The sequence below is a fragment of the Dreissena polymorpha genome, chromosome 1 (assembly GCF_020536995.1).
Source record: "Dreissena polymorpha isolate Duluth1 chromosome 1, UMN_Dpol_1.0, whole genome shotgun sequence".
Lineage (NCBI taxonomy): Eukaryota > Metazoa > Mollusca > Bivalvia > Myida > Dreissenidae > Dreissena > Dreissena polymorpha.
This window is the reverse complement of record NC_068355.1, coordinates 41,596,423-41,621,971: the sequence shown is the minus strand read 5'-3', so window position 1 is coordinate 41,621,971 and position 25,549 is coordinate 41,596,423. Positions and strand designations below refer to the sequence as shown.

Sequence of the window (25,549 nt, the reverse complement as noted above, 5' to 3'; positions counted from 1 at the left end):
TGACAGCTAGATTGGCACTCTTGTTAACCTTGACTTGATGTTTATGATAAAAAATTGTATCTTCACTAACATAAAGCTTGTAAAAACAGAAAAACAAATTAGTGCACGGAAGAATTATGGAATTTAAAAGAAATTTAACTATTGGGGAAACATTCCAGTTGGAGTCTGAGAAACATTAGGGAGTCATCAGGAACTTGATTTTGGAATTGTAAGGGCCACCTTTTTAGCTTGACTATTATACATTTATATGAAATATATATAGTGGAGCTATCCTACTCTACCTGGCGTCGGCATTGCAGTTCCCGTGTCCGTTTGCGTGCAAATGTTAAAGTTTGCGTACTACCCCAAATATTTTCAATGTCCTTTGACATTTTGCTTTCTTATTTTGCATACTTGTTTACCATCATGACCCCAACCTATAAACAAGAGCAGACAACTGTATCAAGCATTTTGACAGAATTATGGCCCCTTTTATGCTTAGAATATGCATATTATTGATAAATCTATGTTAAAGTTTGCGTACTTCCCCAAATATTTCCTGTGTCCCTTGACATATTGCTTTCATATTTTGCATACTTGTTAACAATCATGACCCCAACCTATAAACAAGAGCAGACAACTGTATCAAGCATTTTAACATAATTATTGCCCCTTTTATACTTAGAATATGCATATTATTATCCCCTGCCATAGGCGGAGGGAAATTGTTTTGGCGTTGTCCGTCCGTCTTTCCGTCCGTCCGGAGCCATATCTTAGAAGTGCTTTGGCGGATTTCATTGAAACTTGGTATGAGTATATATATGGATAAGAGAATGATGCACGCCAAATGGCATTGTACACCATCTGTTAATAACGGAGTTATGGCCCTTTGTTTACCAACATGACCCCAGCCTATAAACAAGAGCAGACAACTGTATCAAGCATTTTGACAGAATTATGGCCCCTTTTATACTAGAATATGCATATTATTGATAAATCTACGTTAAAGTTTGACAAAACAACACTTACCTTACATACCTTACATACCACAATGCACTCCAACCAAACCATCCCCAACGCCCCCCCCCCCCCCCCCCCAGAACCCCCCCCACACCCCCCCCCTCCCTAAATTTTTTTTTCTTCCTATTATTGAAAGATCATCTATTTAATGATCACACACCCACAATATATCCCCCTGTCCCCCCCCCCCCCCAAAAAAAAAAAGTTTTTGGTTTCTTATTTTTAAAAGATCATCTATTAAATGATCACACACCCACATTATACCCTCCCCCTCTCCATGATGGCTTATGTTATACTGTCAAGCACTCGAATAGTCGAGCGCGCTGTCCTCTGACAGCTCTTGTTTTCATTCTTGTAATAAGCACATTATTCCACAATGTTAGTTGTATCATGCTAGTCTTATATTGATAGCTGTAAGGTTAAGATTTTTGTTGAAGGATGTAAGGGGTGGACACTTAGGGACAATGGAACATTCTTTTAGTATGTTATTTAAACTGTAATTGGGAGGTTCATGTTTTTGTTTTGAATTAAATATTGGCAGATGAGTGTCAAAGATAAAATTTGGCATCATTATTGCCTTTGAATAGCTGTAAATTGTGTACTTATTTAATAGAATTATGATCCCAATATTAATGTATACATGTAAAATAATCAATGAATGTAAAACCATAATTATTTATGCCATTCTAATATGCTGGATCATAGTTCAAGGGTAGGGCTGTTTTGGGGTTAATAAGAAGCACAGCATTGGATCAATTGTGGAATACCTAATTAAGTAGTCATTGAGCATGGCATGTTTTCCATGCTCTCACATGTATAATAGATGTTGACCAACGCTCCTAGCCCAGTCCATAATAGCGCAGTTGGAATGTAGATTGGAGTATGTTATTGTAAAATTGCTATGTTTTGCATGAAATTGGGCGTGAATTAAATTAATGCTTTTTCAAAAGTTATTTCTCTGTGGGTAATTGAAATTGGTTGCTTTATGATTTTTGTTGATGACTAAAGTGTAGTTTTTTATGAGGAATGGATTAAAATTCAGAAAATGCTGTGTTGGGACATTTAATAAATTTCTTTTGTGAAGAATTTGATGTTTCAAGAATTTATTCATTTAATTTTTGGTATATTAATAATTGTTTTAATACTGCTTTTAAACTGGCCTACTGAAATTAGCCACAATATGCTTCAAATCTATAATTATTAAAATTAAATTGAGGCACTCAGTGAACAGTATTAATTGGTTTGTTTTATTAGCCAGATTTTCAGCTTAGTTGCAAATCTGGTTATTAGATTGGAATATGACATGCAGGCTTTCTTGCATCATCAAAAAGGTAGTTTCTTGAGTTATAGCAAGCCTACATGGAGATCTAGCTGATGGGATTGCTTTTGGAACATGTGGGGTCAAGGTCATGGTCACTGTCACTGATAAAATTAAACAAAAACAGTTTCCGCTGAAATACCTGAGTTCGCTGGAGATGAGATTGCACTGAAATGTTCTTTACATGTGGCTGTCATGAAGACCTAGGTTGGAAGTTCTTTTGAGTTCAATCGGGTCAAGGTTAATGTCACTGTAAAAAAACAAACAGCCAACAGGTTGTTTTGAATCAATAAGTTAAGTTCTGGGCCAGTAAGCTAAAGTTCAAGGTACTGGTAACTGTAACTAAAAATAAAAAAATGGATAGGCATCTGTTTCTAAAAATAGAAAAACTGTTTTCTATCAATATCTTGAGTTTTAAAGTGGGTGTTATTCTAAAATTGTGCATGTTTGTAGCTTACATGCAGACCTATCTTGCAATGGCATTTGGGACCAGTTGGATCAAGGTCAAGGCCATTGTTACTTTAAAAAAGAAAACTGTTCTTCATTCAATAACTTCTGTTTGAATGGAGGTTCTAGCTGAAATTTTGTGTTGGTAGCGTATAACCAGACCTAGCTTTGGATTGCAGAATAATTAAAATCAATATGTTGAAATGTTGAAAATCTGGTTTTGTGGCGTTGCCATGTTTCTTGCATTATTTTATCTGTAGATAGAATGTTATAATGCAGCACATCAAACATTGAAGTATTGTTCTCTTTGTTTAATTTGGAAGTGAATGAATACTCAAGAAAGACGTTCTAATTTACATAATGTTAATAATAACTTCTAAATATGAATAAGATTGCTTTGTTCAGATTTTAACAAAAGCCTGGTTATGTTGTTTCTGCATTGTATGCCATGTCATGTTATTGTATTACATCTGGTTATCAAATTTCCTATCCACTGAATAGTAACGAGGCAATTATTAGATAACCCATTGAACAATCATTGGCATATTTAGTATTCTGCATCTGGGAATTGCAAGTTGCTGTAATTATTATTGAGCGGTTAAAATTCTATTAGACAATGGGATATTATGAGTTTAAAGTATCCTATAGCCATGATTTATATTTATTTGGGCCATGGATTCTCTTGTTCCATGACAACGTTTGAGTAATTTGAGACAATAATAGTGAACATACCGGTAGCTCAAATATTAATGGCCCACTTGGTGACTTTGGATCTGGAACACATGTTCATGATGTATATTCCCAGATATATTACAACCTTAAGATGGCCAATGGCTCTCGGTAAACCTTTTGATCCAGCATCATGAAGTCTGGCAATTAAATGAATGGTGGTTTTATAATTGTTTGGTCATAAACCGGCAGAATTCCTGGTATAAAGTGATGGACTTATAGTGGTTTCAATGTTCTCCAGGGGTCTAAGTGATTCGAGGATGATGGGTCAGGATTCTTGAAAGGCGAAAGTTAATTACATGTAGGCTAGTACTCACTATATCAAATTATGTCTTGCTTAGTTGAATTTCTTTTGGTGTTCGCTGTTGGTGATTTTGTTGTTTCCAATGTTTGTGCGAAAAGAATGAGTTTCAATGATAATTATAAAGACAAACAACAATGAAATATGCTAGAAAGTGTTTTGTTGTTGTGTTTGTTCTTTAAATTAGGAGATCTTTGCAATAATTGTAGGGTTGAATTGTTGAAAGGTAATGTATATTGTAATGGATCAGCCATATTTGACTTGTGGCCAGGTGTTTCAGTTATCTTATTCTGCTGATGGATCTTTGCCTTCATTTCTTTGATCTCTGATTGTCTTGTAATTAAGGTTTGTTTAAATCTGTTTAGCTTTGCAAAATGTTTTAGTGCTTTGCTGTAGAAAAAACCTATAGATGAGGTTCACTCTGGAAATATGGGGTTAAGTGCATGTGCGTTATGTTTAGTCCCAGATTAGACTGTGCAGTCAGCACAGGGAAGATACTTTCTGCTTTTTATGGAATTTTTAGTTTAAAGGAAGTCTCCTCAAAATGAAGATCCAGTTAAGGCGGAAAGTGTTAGCCTGTACATACTGCAGAAGCTAATATGGGGTGACACTTACCATACATGCATTGAACGTGATATTTTCCCAGAGCTAGGCTAAAATAATAACAAGGTTTAAAAAAATCTGCCGACAAATTTGATGCAAGTGTTGATAGATGCCGTTACTTGATCACTAACTTTTGCAATTGTTTACTTCTCAAGTGCCAGGAAAATATCTGTGTTTCTTTGTATTTATTAGTGAGTGATTTTCTGATAATAAGGATGGGTTTAGATACATTCTGAAGAACAGAGCTTGCTTATCCAATGGCGGATCTTCATATTTGAAAATAATTTTAATATTTGAAACTATACCAAATGATGCTAGTGTATAGACAGATGGCAGATATAAGTTAATAAAATGGATTCAGTTCTGAATTGTGAAGGAAGGAAATCATGAATTTGTGATATCTACTGATCCGCATCTTTATCTAAGTGATTCACTGGTCATCAGTGCGTGAGCGTGTACATCAATGCAATGTCTGCATCTGAAAAAATTCAAAGGAATAAAAAGGCTGTGGGATTTGAGGATGGAAGCAAGGTTTCACCCCGTGAGGCTCGTAGTAGATCAAGGGCCGCGGCCCGAGACCGTAGGGCCAAGTCTATGGATGTACGATCTGGGGGCAAGGATAAACATAAGGATGAAGTGCCAAGAAAACGGGACCGCAGTTTAATAGGCCTAGTTCGGCAAGGATCTCGAAAATCTGTGACAAGCCTTGTAAAATTGTTTGAAGCTGGCAAAAGTTTTTATGTAAGTATTAGTTTTGAATAGAACTTAATTATTTATTTACATTTTAATGTTTCTACAGTCATGAGCAATAACTGTTCATTTCGAAGTTGCCCAGTGTTATTATATACGCCCGTTTTTCAAAACAGGACGTATTATAGTTTCACCCTTGGCGGGCGGGTGGTCGGCATCCACAGCAGTTTCCTCTCTCTATTTCAAATAGTTTTCATCTGATCTTCAACAAACTTGGTCCAAAGTTGTATCTAGACAATATCTAGGTAAAGTTCGTATATGGGTCATGCCGTGTCAAAAAGTAGGTCATGTGGTCGCTTGGTGCATTTAAAGTATTTAGTATGGTGTCCGCTCTCTTATTGAAGTAGTTTTCGTCCCATCTTCACCAAATTTGATCAGAAGTTGAATCTAGACAATATCTAGGTCATGTTCGAATATGGGTCATGCAGGGTCAAAAACTAGGCCACGAGCTCACTTAGTGCATTTCTTGCATTTAGCATGGTGTCAGCTCTCTAATTGAAGTAGTTTTCGTCCGATCGTCACCAAATTTGGTCAGAAGTTGTATCTAGACAATATCTAGGTCAAGTTCGAATATGGGTCATGCCAGGTCAAAAACTATCTACAGGGTCACTAAGTGCATTTGAAGGATTAAGCATGGTGTCCGCTCTCTAATTGGAGTAGTTTTCATCCGATCTTCACCAAATTTGGTCAGAAGTTGTGTCTAAATGATATCAAGGTCAAGTTCAAATATGGGTTATGCGGGGTCAAAAACTAGGTCACAAGGTCACTTAATGCATTTCAAGCATTTAGCATGGTGTCCTCTCTCTAATTGAAGTAGTTTTCATCCGATCTTCACCAAATTTGGGCAGAAGTTGTGTCTACATGATATATAGGTCAAGTTGAAATATGGGTCATGCCGGGTCAAAAACTAGGTCACGAGGTCACTTAGTGCATTTCAAGCATTAAAATAGCATGGTGTCCTCTCTCTAATTGAAGTAGTTTTCATCCGATCTGCACCAAATTTGGTCAGAAGTTGTGTCTAGTCTGATGTCCAAAATCTTCAAACGGGCGTATCATGTGACAGTTTGGCACTCTTGTATTGTTTCTGCTTTAACCTACAGTATAACTTCTTTAATTTGAGCATAACTCATTTAAGAACTGTAATTACACAAATAAGTCTTATTGTCTTGGCTAAATAATTTATAATACTACAATAACACATGACTGCCCTTAATTAAAGCATGGATAGCTAGAGAGCTTAAGCACATGTGTCAGTCCCTAATCTTGCGCAGTATTTAAATTTACCAACCATAATTAATTGTGAGTAGCAAAATTGACATCACCTCATTTATTGTTAGATATGTTATCTTAAAATTTGTCATGCACAATAAAGAAAATAATGACGTTTGTTTTACATATATATATATATATATATATATGAGGAGCGTCGTGAGAAAACCGGGCATAATGACAAAATTTTCGATTTTGGGATTTTTATAGTTTCTTAAAGTGCAGACCTTTCTGAGCATAACGGTATGTTTGTTTTAAGTATCCGATGCAAAACGGCGGAATAATGGGTATTTAATGACGTCACATAATCCGTTTTTTTATTATTCGCTTATGTTATGACGTTATATTTATGACGTCGTGTAATTTTCTTGTCTCACATTTATTTCAATATTTATCACTACTTTTTAATCACTTAACCGGTAACAACTAAAAACAATATGATCAAAATAAGTATATTTTATATTTTCATTATTCGTAACTAGATTTTGTTTCCTAGCAATAATAGAAATTCGTCAAAAAGAAAAGCGTGACGTGTCGCGATTTGAGACGGCTTGTGGCCAATTTTGATCTGAAACCAGTCATAATTTGTAAAATCGTACCGAATTATAAATACATGTATCAATTTGATGCAATGTTTAAGGAAAACATGATTCTCTAAATCGCTATCCTTCATTTTAGGACAAAACCAAATATAGAGCTACCTAAAAAAAACTTTAATTTGCGATTTCTACTTGACGTCGAAGGCAGATTGTCGGGTTTGTTTCGTTTTATTTTCATTGTTCCTCTAATTCATAATTATTCAAAGGGCTTATATATAATTATATAGAATAATTATTATAATTATTATATTATAAAACAACCAATTCTATAGTTTACGAATGCATTGATGTGTAAAGTATCAGATACAGAGATAATTGAAAACAATGAAATAGCATTTGTATCATAATAGTACTCAATATTCAGGACAGTAAGTCATATCTGTTTCTGGCACGTACAGTTGTGTGATGTTCAATAAATACATTAACAATATGCACATCGTCACAAGAGTCAATTTCCAAAGAAATAATCCTTTGACGCTGGTCGGACATATCAGCTCACGGATCGACGCAAGTTTTGCCCGCGGTCTGCACTCAATCCAGCAGAGGGAACTGGGTGTGGACGCTCCACATTCTGGAACCGAAATGTCGGGTTTTTCAGGATCTGCAATTCCGTCTCTTCTTTGTCATGTTGGATTTTGCAGTCACAATACCTGGCTTACTTTGGTCAAATCAGAAGTACTGGTACTGCCTGAAAGGGTTAACAAATGCATAAATTTAAGTTTTTTCCCCTTCAACGTCTTTCAACAAGGACATAACGTTCCTTCTCCTCTTTGGCCAGCGCCCTCATATCTAACAAGTGTTTAATAACAGTCTCAAAATTAAAACGTTTATCACACTGATGTTTACAGCCGCATCCGTCCGACAGAAACTTATGCACGTTAAGAAATGCATCATCGTGAGCGTCGCCGGTTTCTTTTACATCCTCACCTTGGTCGCTTTCCTTATCTTCTGCATCTTTGTTGCGGACTAGTTAATCCCGACTCTGGTAGCAATGAATAATTCGGGCTCTACAGGATCAACTAAGGGCGTTTTATCACACAGTACTTCCTGTGAGTTTACCGGTGTCCGACCAAAATGCTCCGCCAATACAGATTCTAGTTCTTGGAAATACAGAAACGTGTATATTATAGGCCTAATATCACACGTGTTGAAAATAACGTCATATGCATCTCAGTAGATTAAATATTAATTTTACTAACTTTCACTATACTGTATGCATAGCATATTAACTACAGTCTTGAATTAAAATAACAGCGAATAAGCGATAATATAACGAACTTATTATTCCTAACAAATGTCATTGTACATGTACATGTATGTCATTTAAATAAAAAAAATGTAGTCACAGCTGTTAATCTAGATCAAAATTACAGCTTGATTTATACTGCGTACATAATAGCTAACTTTAAATGGACATCGCACGGTATTCAGTCGCTTAAAAATCATTTAAAATTTAAAAAATAATCATTTTAGAATGTTGCACTTTGCTTATAGGTGATATTGAAGCGCTTAAATTTTTATTACATCACATTAAATCTAGGTAAGGTAACGTTATTAAAATTAAAAAATATTTAAATTATAAATAATTTGCAGGCAACTATGAGTTACTAATTTTAAGCGTTACGGTGCTGGGAACCGAACTACTGAACATCAATTTCACAGCGCTTCCATGTATCCATTACACCACAGGCACAGCTGATAAGTGTGAGAAGAAAATAAGGTACATATATAAACAATTTTTATTAAATGAAAACAAAAACTATAATTATTAAATGAAAACAAAGAAACTACCATTTTGAAATGTCAAAACTAATGATAATCATATTTTTTCTCATTACACCGTACACCACTATTCGTTGCTTGTTTACGCAATATTAGTATTTATTTAACTATCTATCATAACACCACTATTCGTTGGTGTTGCTCGTTTTAGCAATGTTAGTATTTATATAACTATCATAAATACATGCTTGCAAACTACAAATGTACATAAAGAATACAGTTTTATAACGCATTTCATAACTATCATGGCTTTCGATTTGGATAGAGCAGTTTACTAGATTTCTAAACGCTATTGAGCAAAACTGCAACATTTTGTTTTACTTTCACTTCAGACGGTTCATGTTATTAAAGCAATAGAAATGAACATATTTCAAAAAGAAACATTCATAACACTACAATCATTAACAACCAAATACTTACCTCCATTTTTTCAACCATCATGTTACTCCTAATATAAAAACAATGCCGCATATAACTATTTTTACTCCAAACACTAAAATATTTCTGGGGTAAAACAATGACGTCGGTTAAAGCGGGTTTTCCCAATAACGTCATCAATGTCATTTAGCCTGGTTTTTTCACGACGCTCCTCATATGTATTTTTGTTCTAGATTAACAAGGTATAGTTTGTGTTGAACATTCTAAATATTTAAGAAGATGACCGCTTACAGTATCTGATATCTTGGTGATTTTTTTTTCAACTTCTCTATATTGAAACCTAGCTAGCACGAGACCTTTGATACTTCCTCCGCTATTTTTTGTTGTCGCGGTGAGACCTTGATTTGAAGAATTTTTACTGTTTTTTATTTTTTAAAGCTATTAAATTTACCTAGATCTCCATTATAAAAAGAGTTCCATATTATTAAACCATTGCAAACTGTTTAACAGTTGACAATTTATATTATGTGGCACATTTCTTGATATTATCTTAATAGAAGGTTGGTTTAATTTGATCTGTGCAGTTTCCATTATTGACTGGAATCTGCCCTTAGTGCATGCATTTTGAAATGTAACTGTCAAGTAATACTCTTGTTTGTTTGTTTTTAAATTTAATTCTAGAATTTTAAAAATTCTTTCATTGAATTGTATTGTCAGAAGACATGTGATTGGGAGCCACACAACTGGTACTTGCTTTACTAAATAGTAATTATGATTCTATAATGATACAATGTTGTATTTTAATCAACCTTTTTTGGAAAGGGAAACAACTGAAAAGTATGTTCGGTCAGAGGATTTAAATGAGTTTTCTCCCTTAGTAGTTGTTAAATAAAGTCTGCTGTATCTGATAATAAATTGCAATTCATCAAGAATCTTTTGAAGAATATATATTAAATAAAATGGTGTATATGTTCTAAAATATTGTGTGTTTTTTGCTTTATAGTATGTTTAAAAGAAATGAGAAATGAATGTAATTGCAGAGAGTAATGTCATAATGGATTGGGACATTCCAAAACAATTTTAATTCTTCATGTTTAAGTTTATAAAAAATTATGAATTTAGTAGACAGAAGTACTGAACAATTAAATATAAAATAGGAAGTATTTATTTATTTTATGTGTCTCCATGCACAATATTTTTTGTGAATCTAGCATACCTGTGTAGCTGTAATTCTGAAGAAGTATTTTTTAGCAAAAACAACAATAGAATGATTGATATGCCAGACTTTGCTGAGGCATTGAAATGCATAATTACTGGGATGTGTCATGTATGTTTTCCCCTTCATTTCTTGGGCACCAAAGTTTCTGAAACAAGAGCTTGATTAATTGAATATATTTATGAATCCTTAGGCATCACTTGGATGTAGTACCCATGTTTTCTACCTTGCATTGTAGCTCTATGATAGCAGAGTCTGTTTTCTTAAATCCTGAAGATATTATAACAGAAAATAATAATTAGAATCTACAGTTAAGCTGTCTATTTGGCTGATAGAATAGTATGTTGGCTGAAATCCTGTCTTGAAGCTGTTTAATTCAGTTGATTATTAACACCTTCAATTAATGTGTCTGAACTGATGTGGGTACTCTCTGTTTGCCTTTTCATCATCAGCAGTTCGATTAATTCAAGGTTTGCAACTAGAATATCATATTGCACCCAGTTTGGTGTGTCAGAACACATTCCACAGATTGTATGTGCATTTTGCATGTGAAGGCCTACTGTTTCCAAAAGTTGTTAAATGCTGCGCATTTCTGGCGGGTTTTAGGATACAAAAACAGCCATATGGTGTACGTACAAAACTGGCTGAAAGAGTTTCAAAATGTTTTAGGGAATATTTACTGTATGTGTGGTGAAATAGGTTTTGTAAGGTATTGAACCTTTTATAACCTGGATTTGAACTTATTATTCTGTTCCATGCCGCATGAAAAGGTTACATGTAACTAAATCATAGAATCAGTTAGAACTTTCTGTAAATAACATAGTTTGCCAGAGTGTTTGCTGGTTATTCCATTATGAAAATATGTCAAAATGTCAGGCATAATATCCCATAAGGATGATATAAAAATTAGATGTGCTTAATGTCACTAAATAGGAAACATCATATGGTTCATGGAAAATTACCAGACGTTCAGTGCCATGAAAATGTTGATCATAATCTGTTGATTGTATTTGAGATTCTTTCAAGAGTCTGTCATAAAATCTGAGGGACTGAGTGAAAATTTCCGAAACCTGGGAAACATGTTGTGAAAGGAGTGATGTAATATTCTGATATGTATGGAAGATATAAGTACTTATCACCTTATCATTACAGAAAATGAGTCAACTTACGTCAACTGAAGCTGGGCTCAGAACGAGTTCCTTTGTTCTACTGTATTGGATGATTCGAATGTCTGAACAATAACACAATTCTGTGTTACTGAGAATTTGTAGAATATTGCCTTATTTTGGGAAGCATGTGTAGTGTAATATTACATGATTACAGTACTATTTTCTATATTGGTGTTTGTTAATTGGATTTGAGGTGCCATCACTTTTTACAAAGTAGAAGAATTTTGAAGAATTACACACTATGAAAAGTGAATTTCAGTGAATGTTAGTTTATGACTGTATGTATGTGTAAATATGACCCCTTCAAGTTTGGCATTTTGGATTTAGATATTGTGTTCTACATTTCTTATGATATTGAATGGTGACTTATTGTGAAGAGTGTAATAATTTTACAAATATTTTGATGATAGCCTTTGGGTCTATTAGTACATTGTAGAAATTGTGGCTCAAAGCATTCTAATACTGAAAGTAACAAAACTGTCACGAAGGGCTCTGTTGAATTGACAGATATCATTATGTATAGGTAAAATTCAGAGCTTTCTTACATAATGCTAGTTCTGTTGAAGGAGTATACAAGCCTTATGAAAGTAAGTACTCATATATTGTTTTTGAATAAGTACACTTTTGTATAATATGTCTAATAACATGAGTTTGACAAATTTAAGAGTTTGCAACTGAATTTTTACCAAAGTGAAAGGTTAATTGAAAAATGCTTGATTTTCAGGACAATAGACTGTTTCCTCCTCCACAAGTTATGGTGTGTGCATTTAATGATTAATTTAATGTTTTTATATATAAAAACATCCAAACTTATTTTGTTCTTTCTATATAATTATGTAGAATTGAATGAGTACACTGAATTTCTTGACAACTATGATCTACCAGGCAAGAATAATTGCAGAAAAATGCTTAAAGTAAGTATATAGATACAGAAAGTTGTAGATTGATAAACTGGATGACAAAGAGTTCTGCTGAGCTGTATGCATGAATTGCAAATGACATTTATGACATGGGATTCTGAGTGTGAAGGCAGCAATGGCCACATCAGCACTTCGACTTGTCAGAACGATTTGTGCATTTGTCAGAACTGTAGGGCATCTTCCTCTGTTCAACCATATTCTAGAGGTCAAAAAAGCAAGTTCCTAAAGAAAGTGTTGAATTTGTAGAAGATATTTAATTTAGCTGATTGTCTTTTTATTGATCTCATATTGTATCTTTTGTATCTTTGCCTCAAAGAATATGTTGTTTAGTTAACATGTATGTTTTTGTAGCATTTAATATTGTTGCAGCTGATGCTGGATGACTCTCTGTTACTGAGTCATTCTGTTGCTAAATAACTATGTTGTTGATTAGTAACTCTGTATCTGATGCAGGGTGACACTCTGTTGCTGAGTCATTCTGTTGCTAAATAACTCTGTTGCCAAGTAATTATTGCTTAGTAACTCTGTATCTGATGCTGAATGACACTCTGTTGCCAAATCATTCTGTTGCTAAATAACTCTGTTGTTGAGAAACTTTGTTGCTTAGTAACTCTGTATCTGATGCTGGATGACACTCTATTGCCAAGTCATTCTTATGCTAAATAACTCTGTTGTCAAGTTGCTTAATAACTCTGTATCTGATGCCGGGTGACACTCTGTTGCTGAGTCATTGTGTTGCTAAATAACTCTGTTTTCGAGTAACTCTGTTGATTAGTAAATCTGTATGTGATGCTGGTTGCACTCTGTTGCTGAGTCATTCTGTTGCTAAATAACTCTGTTGATGAGTAACTTTGTTGCTTAGTAACTCTGTATCTGATGCTGGATGACACTATGTTGCCAAGTCATACTTATGCTAAATAACTCTGTTTTCAAGTAACTTTGTTGTTTAGTAACTCTGTATCTGATGCTGGATGACACTCTGTTGCTAAGTCATTCTGTTGCTAAATAACTATGTTGTCAAGTAACTCTGTATCTGATGCTGGATGACACTCTGTTGCTGAGTCATTATGTTGCTAAATAAGTCTGTTTTTGAGTAATCTTTGTTGCTTAGAAACTCTGTATCTGATGCTGGATGACACCCTGTTGCTAAGTCAATCTTTTGCTAAATAACTCTGTTGTTGAGTAACTGGTTTGCTTAGTAACTCTGTATCTGATACAGGGTGACACTCTGTTGCTGAGTCATTATGTTGCTAAATAACTCTGTTTTCAAGTAACTCTGTTGATTAGTAAATCTGTATTTGATGCTGGATGAAACTCTGTTGCTGAGTCATTCTGTTGCTAAATAACTCTGTTGTTGAGTAACTTTGTTGCTTAGTAACTCTGTATCTGATGCTTGATGACACTCCGTTGCCTAGTCATTCTTTTGCTTAATAACTCTGTTGTTGAGTAACTTTTTTGCTTAGTAACTCTGTATCTGATGCAGGGTGACACTCTGTTGCTGAGTCATTATGCTGCTAAATAACTCTGTTTTCAAGTAACTCTGTTGATTAGTAAATCTGTATTTGATGCTGGATGACACTCTGTTGCTAAGTCGTTCTTTTGCGAAATAACTGACTGTTGTTGAGTAAAATTGTTGCTTAGTAACTCTGTACCTTTTGCAGGGTGACACTTCGTTGCTGAGTCATTATGCTGCTGAATTACTCTGTTGTTGAGTAACTCTGTTGCTTAGTAACTATGTATCTGATGCAGTGTGACACTCTTGTGCTGAATCATTCTGTTGCTGAGTAACTCTATTTCTGAGTTTTATAGTATCTGTTTTGGGGTTTCTATATATGTTGAATCTGATGAGTCTGTAACAGTTGCTAAGTTTCATAGATATTGATTAGTTATTAGGTTTCTTAGTGTTGAAAGCCGTTGTTATGTCACAGTATTGCTTGAGTTTCAATATCTGTTGCTTAATAATTGTGTTTTTGAGTGTCTAGAGTTGTTGTTTTTCTCACGATATTGCTGAGTCTTGATAGCTATTGCTATGGCATTCTGTTTCTGAGTCTATAGAGCTTTTGCTTGTCACAATATTGTTTTGCAGTTATGTGGCATTATGTGTCTGAGTCTCTAGAGCTTTGTCACGATAATCCCTAGTCGTGTTAGCTGTTGCTACAGCATTATGTTTCCAATTCCCTAGAGCACTTTCTATATCACCATATTGCTGAGTCTTTTTAACTGTTGCTTTGTGAATTCTGATTCTGAGTCTTGAGAGATGTTGCTATGTCATCATATTGCTAAGTCTGGATTGCTGTTGCTGAATCACTCTTGTTAAGTGTCTGTGGCTGTTGCTGAGCCTTATGGTCTCAGTTTGTTTTCTGCCTTGTTTCTATATTGTTATGTAACTTTAGTTGATGTACAATGTGTTCCTGTATGTTCCATGCTGTTTAATGGAAAGCCTGCTGTTAAATTGGAGAAAGTCATGACATATCAACCTTGGAAAGGTGTGTGTAAGGTTTAGTTAATTGCCTTATTGATTGAAATAGAGCAAGGAATCTGCATCCTGTATCATACTTTACCTGGATTAGTTATGCAATGCAACATGCCTGCGGACTGACTGTGGGAAAATGGCTCTGATCCTGAAATTAAAGGTGGTTGCTATAGCTTTGCTAAAAAGGAATGCAAGGTATGCAGCAACATTCGGAAGAGCAAATGCAATTACTGAAAGCATGATCATGAACATGTCTGAGCTGATGTAAAATAGATGTTGAGATCGCTACTTGTTTGTTGTGCATGTACTTGCAAGAAGTATATGGCAGCCATAGTGGTCCATATATCAGTGTACTAGGAGAGTGGTTGTACTGTGTCATCAGTTTGATGTGAGAGTATTAAAGCAATGGAAGATTGCTGAGATTTAATGCTATTATCTATCTTTGGATCAAATCTTGAAGTGTGCTGCCTAAAAAAACTTTTGCTGACCATTGTGAACCGAATTTCAATTTTATTTTATGTTTAATTGGACTTGAAAATTCTCTTTTTATCTGCAATAAACAGTTCCACCTCACTTCAGTCAGTTTGTGATTATATTCTCTAATAGTAGTGATTACCATTCAGAAATTCTTGCTTTGTCCGCTAAATTAATTCAAGTATAAACTTCAGGAAAAGTGTTGCTTCTGTAATTTATTTCCTAGTTCCTAGTGCTCCTAATTAAATCTTAAGCTTTGAAGGAAGTTAAAGTAAAAGAAGTAAAGTGCATATTATGGTCCTCTAATTTGTTTATGAGTTAATGTTGATGACACCACCAATAGATGAATCCCATTGTTGCAAGCATGCAGTACCTTTGGCTATTCCTGCTTATCAGCAATATGATACTACAATTTAGTCTCAATTTGAAACACTAAGTTGGTAGCTTACTAGATTCACACTAATGGAACAATATTATGTGTCTGTATGTTTAGACTGGAACATTGACAAGAAGTTTAAGCCAATGAAATTCAAATGTACAATTTATTGCATTGGTCACTTGCTGAGGCCAACTTTTTATCCTCCGCCATAGGCGGAGGGATATTGTTTTGGCGTTGTCCGTCCTTCTGTCCGTCTGTCCGTCAAGCACTTTTGTGTCCGGAGCCATGTCTTGGAAGTGCTTTGGTGGATTTCATTGAAACTTGGTATGAGTATATATATATATGGATAAGAGCATGATGCATGCCAAATGGCATTGTACACCATCAGATAATAACGGAGTTATGGCCCTTTGTATCTTGAAAAAATGCTTTTTTTGTGTGTCCGGAGCCATATCTTGGAAGTGCTTTGACGGATTTTATTGAAACTTGGTATGAGTATATATATGGATAAGAGGATGATGCACGCCAAATGGCATTGTACACCATTGGATAATAACGGAATTATGGCCCTTTTTATATTGAAAAAATGCTTTTTTTGTGTGTCCGAAGTCATATATTGGAAGTGCTTTGACGGATTTCATTGAAACTTGGTATGAGTATACAATGTTATGAATAAGAGGATGATGCTCATTGGCCTTGTCCATCCGTCCAGAATACTTTTGTGTCCAGAAGTATAATGGCAGGGGATATCAATTCAACGAATTTGCTTGTTAAATTATTATTAGCCAACATGATTAAAAGGTGCTATGAAACAACAGATTTCATTGGTCTGTATAGTAATATTAAATGCGACCCGGGTTCATTTTCCGGCAGCATGTGAGTTTGGTTGGTGGTCACCATACCGGCCAGGTGGGGTTTCCTCCAGATACTCCGACATTGCCCACATTAGGCCAAAATAAAAAATAGATCTGTTTCTGGTCGCCTGACCGTTTCTCCCGAATCGACGCAGTCGCCCTCAACTTTTTCATTTTCATTTTCGTTCATATAAGATGAAATATCAAGCAAACAAAGCATATATATATATATATATATATATATATATATATATATATATATATATATATATATATATACACATGTATTTCTTATTATAAGCTTTATTAGCCTTCCATTCCAGTACCCAAGAATTATACAAAAAATCCCAACCTACCGACCCTGTTTTTTTTCCCTAGGCGACCAGAAATGGACCTTTTTTTTTGGCCTTACAAGACAACACCAAATTTGAAAAATTTACAGTAACAACAAAATAGCTGGAAATTGCAACCTATAATAATTAAAATTTCGTCTGAACTTTTGTGAGTCTAGAACGTTAATTAGATAGAAGTCCACACATATTGAAGCATAAGGGTCGAAGAGGACCTAATATATTTCGGAAAAAAACACTCTTTGTGGTGGTGTTTAATAAATTTAATTGTTTAATAAGTTATTCTATGGTATCAACGTGAATATTCCTTATAAATAATTGCTGTATATGTAAGGTCTATTTTGGAGTGGAAGTCATACTAGGGTTGGGCTCCAGCCTTTAAGCCATATGATCAGGAATGTGCCAAGATATTCACTTTGACAAAACTGGTGTGATTGCTAGATGATAGCATGATTCTAGTGGAGTACAGTAGGCAGGATTGTGTATATCTGTGAATCACTGGATCTTGTGTGTTATATATTAGAAATATATGTCAGTTTGAACCAGTACTTTGCATTGTTGATTATAGTAGAAGTAAAGTTGAATACTAGTGTTTCAATGAGTTACAAAATATTGTCCTGATTGAATTGGAATAATTATATTGGAAATAATTGATAAATGATTGTGATCATCATGGCGATGAAGATCATGTTTATATTGATGAGTGTGATGGTGATTAAGATGATCATCTGATGATGATGGTGTTGATAATTTTTAATCAAAATTTATAAGGATGTTTAAGAAATTTGGATTCTGTGTTTAGAAATAATTCAGGTTTTAAAAATGAACATGCCCCAGAGTAATACAATAAATTAATCAATATTTCAGCTACAAGCAAATTTCACCAACATTTATTTATTCACTTCCTTGAAGCAATATATGTTCATGTGTTATCTTTATTAATATTTTGATATTTAATTGCTGTTAACATGGAAGCTGATACTTGTCCTTTACTTGAATAATAATAAAATGGAAGCTTATTATTGCACTTTAATTGAATTATAATTTATAATAAATGTTATATCAGTTATGTGTTATCTTGTGAGATAGTATTGGGACCCAGGTTTTCTATTTACAAAATGCATTTAATGGATTACAGATTTCATGCACAGATTAGCAGGGCTAAGTAACAAGTTTCATAAATTAAATCACCATTCAAAACTAACAAATATTTGGTTTAATGTTGATTCTGGAAATTAACGGGAGGTTACATGAAATAATATTTATAAACATTGCTTCTTTTCTCACAGTAGAAAGGTTATTGTTCAGAAGAAGAGACTTCTTATTTTTAATTAAATAGATTTTTGAATTGTTTTGTTACGTGGATTTATTGTGGAATCCAAGTATTTGTGTTTCACTGACATACTTTAGCATGTTACGTTACAAGTTTCTTTGGTGATTTGATAGTTTAAACTAGTATCCAAGTATAATGAAATAAACAATAGATAGTATTTAAAAATGTTGTTAAACAAGTGAGCACAGTTTAACAAACTAGCATATCTTCATGAAAACAGTGTATTTCAAAGATACCAAAATAATACAAACATAAAATTGTAGCTTTTATAATGATCAATGCATGAAAAGATATGTAGTCACAAAATAAAAAATAAACACGTCTGTAGAAAGTGTTGTGTGTATTATGTTAATGCTTATAATTGCACAGCTGTGGAGATTCCCCAGATTAATAGAATAATGACTTGATTTCTGTTGATATTGGCCACACATTCAAGGTATGGAGAAAAAGAAGCATAACCAATATGAAATGATATGATAGTGTCATAATATATAAAATGGACGACTGTTATTTGAGAAAGTGTGATTGTGACTAGACACACCCTAGTTAAAATTTGATTTAGTGTGCACACATATTTTTTTCTTAAATATTTATGGTATGCAGAAGAACAGATTATTCTGCTAAAAGATGATATACAAGTGTTTGGAATATGATCATAGATTGAATCAATAGATTGCTATCATTAAATTATGATATACTCAGTACTTAGATAAACATAGAATTTTAGTGGGTGAAATCTGATATATGAAGAATGTAATATCAGTTTTAATATGTGTTAAAACGGAAGTGATTAAGATAAGATTTTTAAAAAGCTGTCTCTTTAAATTTTTAGCTCACCTGATTGCTCAGGTGAGCTTTTGTGACCAGTCTTTGTCCGTTGTATGTCGGTCTGTCCGTCCGTCCGTTAACATTTGCTCGTAAACACTCTAGAGGCCACATTTCTTGTCCCATCTTCATGAAACTTGGTCAGAAGCTTTGTACCAATGAAATCTCGGCCAAGTTCGAAACTGGATTATGCCGGGTCAAAAACTAGGTAACTAGGTCAAAAAAAAGAAAAACCTTGTAAACACTGTACAAGTCACATTTCATGCCCAATGTTCATGTAACTTTGTCAAAATGTTTGTCTTAATGATATCTTGGTTGAGTTCAAAAGTGGTTCAGATCTGTAGAAAAACATGGCCGCCAGTGGGCGGGGCAGTTTTCCTTGTTTGGCTATAGAGAAACCTTGTAAACACTCTAGAAGTCACAATTTTTGCCCAATAATCATGAAAGTTGGTCAATACATTGGTTCAATTAATGTCTCGGACGAGTCGAAAATGATCGAGATCGGTGAAAAAACATGGCCGCCAGTGGGAGGGGCATTTTTCTCTATATGGCTACAGAGAAACCTTGTTAACACTCTAGAAGTCACAATTTTTTGCCAATCATCATGAAAGTTGGTCAAAACATTTGTTTTATTGATATCTCGGACGAGTTTGAAAATGGTCGGGATCGGTGAAAAAGCATGGCCGCCAGTGGGTGGAGCATTTTTCTCTATATGTATATAGTGATAACATGTGAACACAATAGAAGTCACATTTTTGGCCAAATTTTCATGAAATTTGCTCAGAACATTTGTTTCCTTGATACAAGAGTTGAGTTCAAAAATGGTTCCGGTCAGTTGAATAACATGGCTGCTGGGAGTGGGGCAGTTTTCTCATTATGCCCCCCACCCCCCCTCCCTTTTGAAGAAGAGGGGGTATATTGTTTTGCTCATGTCGGTCCGTCTGTACACCAGATGGTTTCCAGATGATAACTCAAGAGGGCTTATGCCAAGGATCATGACATTTCATAGGTACATTGATCATGACTCGCAGATGACCCCTATTGATTTTCAGGTCACTAGGTCCAGCGCCTTCACACTACTTTGGGGGAAGGAGTCCACAGTCCTTAGGAGGGGGAATTTTCGCGTTGTTTCCCTTTTTGGGGGATTTTTAACCAGGTTTTCCGAAGGAAAAAACTGGTTATTAGATTGGCGAATGCGGGCTTGCTGGCGGGCTGGCTGGCGGATTTTAAATGATTTTAAAATCATTTGGCACATTTGTTCACCATCATGGGACGGTGTGTCGCACGAAAGAATCACGTAAATATCTCCAATGTCAAGGTCGCCACGACTAAAAATAGATTTTTTTTTAAAACAAACTTACAAAGGGGGTTAATTTTGTTTGTTCATTTCAAAAGTTCAGTTTGAGTTTTCTCCCTTTATCAGATTTTTTTTTCACAATGAAAACCTGGTTTTGTGACAATTTTGTCCCTTGTTTTACTTACTCTCTCATTATTACATTTATACATGTTTGCACTATATTCATTGCATTTTTCATAATTTAGTATGTTTGCAAAGATTAAATTGAAATAGAATTGAGTTATAATAATCAGGAGACACATCTTTCTATTGAAAAAAAAAAAAAATTTATATTTTTTTTTTTTTTAGGGGGAATTTTTCCCTCCAAAAGGGGAAAAAAAGTATACTTTTCAGGTGATGGACTGTCGCCGAATTTCGGCGGCAGATTTAATAGATTGAGGGCCTTGAGGTCAAAGGTCAAGGTCACAATGACCCGAAATAGTAAAATGGTTTCCGGATGACAACTCAAGAACGCTTATGCCTAGGATCATGAAACATCATAGATACATTGACCATGACTCACAGATTACCCCTATTGATTTTCAGGTCACTAGGTTAAAGGTCAAGGTCACAGTGACCCAAAGCAGTAAAATGGTTTCTGGATGATAACTCAAGAACGCGTATGCCTAGGATCATGAAACTTCATAGATACATTGATCATGACTTGCAGATAACCCCTATTGATTTTCATGTCACTAGGTCAAAGGTCAAGGTCACCATGACCCGAAATAGTAAAATGGTTTCCGGATGATAACTCAAGAACGCTTAGGCCTAGAATCATGAAACTTCATAGGTACATTGATCATGACTCGTAGATGACCCCTATTGATTTACGGGTCACTAAGTCAAAGGTCAAGATCATGGTGACCCGAAATAGTAAAATGGTTTTCTAGATGATAACTCAAAAACGCTTATGCCTAGGATTCTGAAACTTCATAGGTACATTGATCATAATTCAAAGCTGACCCCTATTGATTTTCAGGTCACTTGGTCAAAGGTTAAGGTCACGGTGACCTGAAATAGTAAAATGGTTTCTGAATGATAACTCAAAAACGCTTATGCCTAGCTAGGATCATGAAACTTCATAGGTACAATGATAATAACTTGCAGATGATCCCTATTGATTTTGAGGTCACTAGGTCAAAGGTCAAGGTCACAGTGACCTGAAATAGTAAAATGGTTTCTGGATGATTACTCAAGAACGCTTATGCCTAGGTTCATGAAACTTCATAGGTATATTGATCATGACTCGCAGATGACCCCTATTGATTATCAGGTCACTTGTTTAAAGGTCAAGGTCACAGTGCCAAAAAACGTATTCACACAATGGCTGTCAATGTCACGGTTACTCAACTTAGAAAAATGGTTTCCGGATGATAACTCAAGAATGCTTACGCCTAGGATCATGAAACTTCATAGGTACATTGATCATGACTCGCAGATGAAATAATGATGAAACTTGACCAGGATGTTTGTCTGGACAATATCTAGGTCAAGTTTGACATTTGGTAAAGATTAAATGAACCGACTCCTCTCACGTGAGCGAACTAGGGCCATCTTGGCCCTCTTGTTTATAGTTGTTAGCATTAGTTTTTGTGGTTAAATACGCTATGTGGTAAGGCATAAAGAAACTGCGTCGTTTTTGTTGGTCATATATACATGTGGTGTTATAGCCCTAAGTCATGTAAGTTATATGCTAGCTGTTATAACATCCCTGTGTTTAATTATGGGAGTTATTTACAAATGAAATGTGATGTTGCAACATGGAGAAGTGTGTCTGTGTCATGTGTCGAAAGTTTTTCAAGATAATGGATATTTGAGATGGGAACGCGTCCTAAAGTTCTTAGACGTCTAAGCCTAATATGGGTAAGATTTTGTAAGTTTGAGGTAGAACTTTCATGTAATGTGAGCTTTTAAATATTTCAAATGGTGTGTTATGGAAAACTATGTATACAAGTTTGTTGACAGTTTTCATGTGAACTGTATTGTAGGTCAAAACGTTGTTTATTGATTCTGTATGAAAATAATATGCTATGCTTCGTAACTTATTAAATGTTTATCCTATATAAATGTTACTTGATTAGTTATTTGATAATTTGTGTAAATTTGCTTTTTATTTTCATTGAACCAAGAAAAATACTTTAACTTATTTAATCCCCCTTACATCCATTACCCAGATAGTGGGCTATGTAGAATTCAATAATAATTATTGTTCTTATTGATTGGTGATAAGAATTGGTTGGTTTGTGGGGAAAGTTTTCCAGACTATAAACTTTTCCATTCTTTGAAATAACTGCACACATTTTTTGCTTGGCTGTTTTCGGAGAAAACCCGAGGAATTGTCATAGCCAGCTAGTTGTTCGCCGTCCACGACATGCTAAAACCTTAAAATAGGCTCTAAAATCAGAGTGCTTCCATATACAACTTTGAAACTTCATATGTAGATGCACCTTGACACCCGCTATGCGGTACTCTGTTTATCTTTATCATATAAGACAATTTGTTGTTTGCAAGAACCATATTGGTGTAACAAAGGTCAAGGTCATTATTGTCTCCCCCAACCCCCCCCCCCCTTTGTAGAAGCGGCGATATATTACTTTGTATGAGTGTTCGTTTGTTGGTTGGTTGGCAGGCGGGTATGTTGGTCTGTGGACCATTTATTTTTGCTCGATATTTTGAGATTAATTGAACCTACAACCATGCAAATTGGTTGGATGGTTGCTTATAAGGGGGAAAGGAAGCTGCCTATCAATTTCAATCACATTGTCAAGGTCATAGGGAATTGCAACAGTAAATTAGGTCCTGCTTCCTCTTTAGTTGTGTTAAAACGATATTCTGGGATCCAATTATCATTATTAGTCCTAGCTTGAGATACCACAGCTAATTAACAAAATGTTGATGGGTTTATTCTAATACATTGAGAACAAGAAATATCTTTAAAAAAGATATACGGCGTAAATAGTTTAATGAATGAGATCAAGGATAGCGAATGTCTTTTTCTGTGCAGTTCTTAGCTGCATCACACGCAGTACGGGATGTTACGGGGAGTTTTCGCGGCTTATTTTACATTATAACATATTGCTGGTCATAAACCTATAGATACAAAACAGAAAACCAAAAGAAGAATGGAAGTGAAATTTAAACATATGAGTCAACCGGCCACACGAGAAGTATCCGTATTTATAGGCGCGTTCTTCGAACAAACCTGTTTTAGTGGTTTGTCGGGCATTGCTATTTGATTCGATTATTAACAGCATCAATTATCATCGTGCTAATGCTTAAAGTGATATTATGGGCATTTTGCACTGTTGAATTGAGCTGAAAAGAATTAACAGGTCAAAATAGTTAGTTAAAATGTGGTTACTGATTAATTATCTGCAACTCACCTTGCTACCAGTTGTTTATAAAAATATATTTTATATTCGATATTCTTACGTGACCCACCCAGTCCTGTAAGCTGAAATGATCCTTAAAACAATTTCGTGTCTTTGTGTCGTATGAACAAATCTGCACTTAAACTAAATTTAGGTTCAACTCGTAAACGCATGATCAGTTGTCAAACGAAAGTACGGTTGATATTCAAATGCATTATTTTTAGCTCATCTATTTTTTGAAAAAAAATTATGAGCTATTGTCATCACCTTGGCGTCGGCGTTGGCGTCGGCGTCCGGTTAAGTTTTGCGTTTAGGTTCACTTTTCTCAGAAAGTATCAATGCTATTGCATTCAAACTTGGTACACTTACTTACTATCATGAGGGGACTGGGCAGGCAAAGTTAGATAACTCTGGCGTGCATTTTGACTGAATTATGTGCCCTTTTTATACTTAAAAAATTGAAAATTTTGGTTAAGTTTTGCGTTTAGTTCCACTTTTCTCAGTAAGTATCAATGCTATTGCATTCAAACTTGGTACACTTACTTACTATCATGAGGGGACTGGGCAGGCAAAGTTAGATAACTCTGGCATGCATTTTGACAGAATTATGTGCCCTTTTTATACTTAGAAAATTGACAATTTTGGTTAAGTTTTGTGTTTAGGTCCATTTTATTCCTTAAGCATCAAAGCTATTGCTTTCATACTTGCAACACTTACTAACTATCATAAGGGGACTGTGCAGGCAAAGTAATGTAACTCTGACTGGCATTTTGACAGAATTATGTGCCCTTTTTATACTTAGAAAATTGAAAATTTGATTAAGTTTTGTGTTTAGGTCCACTTTATTCCTACAGTATCAAAGCTATTGCTTTCATACTTGCAAGATTTATGAACTATCATAAGGGGACGGTGCAGGCAAAGTTATGTAACTCTGACTGGCATTTGGACGGAATTATGGGCCCTTTATACTTAGAAAATTGAAAATTTGGTTAAGATTTATGTTTTGGTCCACTTTACCCCTAAAGTATCATAGATATTGCTTTCATACTTGGAACACTCACAAACTATCATAAGGGTACAGTAAAAGGACAAGTTGCATAACTCTGGTTGTCATTGTTACGGAATTATGGCCCTTTTTTGACTTAGTAACTTTTAATATATGGTTAAATTTTGTGTTTCGATCCACTCGAAGTATCAAGGCTATTGCTTTCAAACTTCAAATACTTACATGCTATCATGAGGTTACTGTACCTGGCAACTTGAATTTTACTTTGACCTTTGAATGACCTTGACTCTCAAGGTCAAATTATTAAATTTTGCTAAAATTGCCATAACTTCTTTATTTATGATTAGATTTGATTGATACTTTGATGAAACTACTCTTACCTGACATACCACAATAGACTTCACCCAAACCATCCCCCGTGCCCTCCCCCCCCTCCCCCCCTCCCCCCCTCCCCCCCCCCCTAATTTTTTTTTTTTTTTTTTTTTTTTTTTTTAAGATCATCTCACAAATGACCACCACACCCTCACACTATACCCCCACCCCACCCCCCCCCCCCAATTTTTTTTTTTGATTTTTTTTTTTTTTTTTTTTTAAGATCATCTCACAAATTATCACCACACCCTCACACTATACCCCCCCCCCCATTTTTTTTTTAAAACGGTTAT

The 25,549-nt window shown here is 34.9% G+C and overlaps 1 protein-coding gene across 6 annotated transcripts in view; it reads left to right on the top strand.

Annotated features, from left to right (window-relative positions):
• The window catches only part of LOC127877608 (FERM domain-containing protein 4A-like), a 181,035-nt gene that overhangs the window by 41,342 nt on the left and 114,144 nt on the right, over positions 1-25,549 (top strand). Inside the window, exon 1 of one of the 6 annotated variants that reach the window (XM_052423658.1) lies at positions 4,602-5,138. The exons of 1 other annotated variant lie outside the window; for it this stretch is intronic. In XM_052423658.1, the coding sequence (XP_052279618.1) occupies positions 4,866-5,138 (273 nt within the window). In that variant the 5' untranslated portion in view covers positions 4,602-4,865. Of the gene's footprint in view, positions 1-4,601; positions 5,139-22,174; positions 22,371-25,549 lie in introns of those variants that run through there. 4 more of the 6 variants (XM_052423649.1, XM_052423674.1, XM_052423664.1 and 1 more) reach the window with 4 other exon arrangements.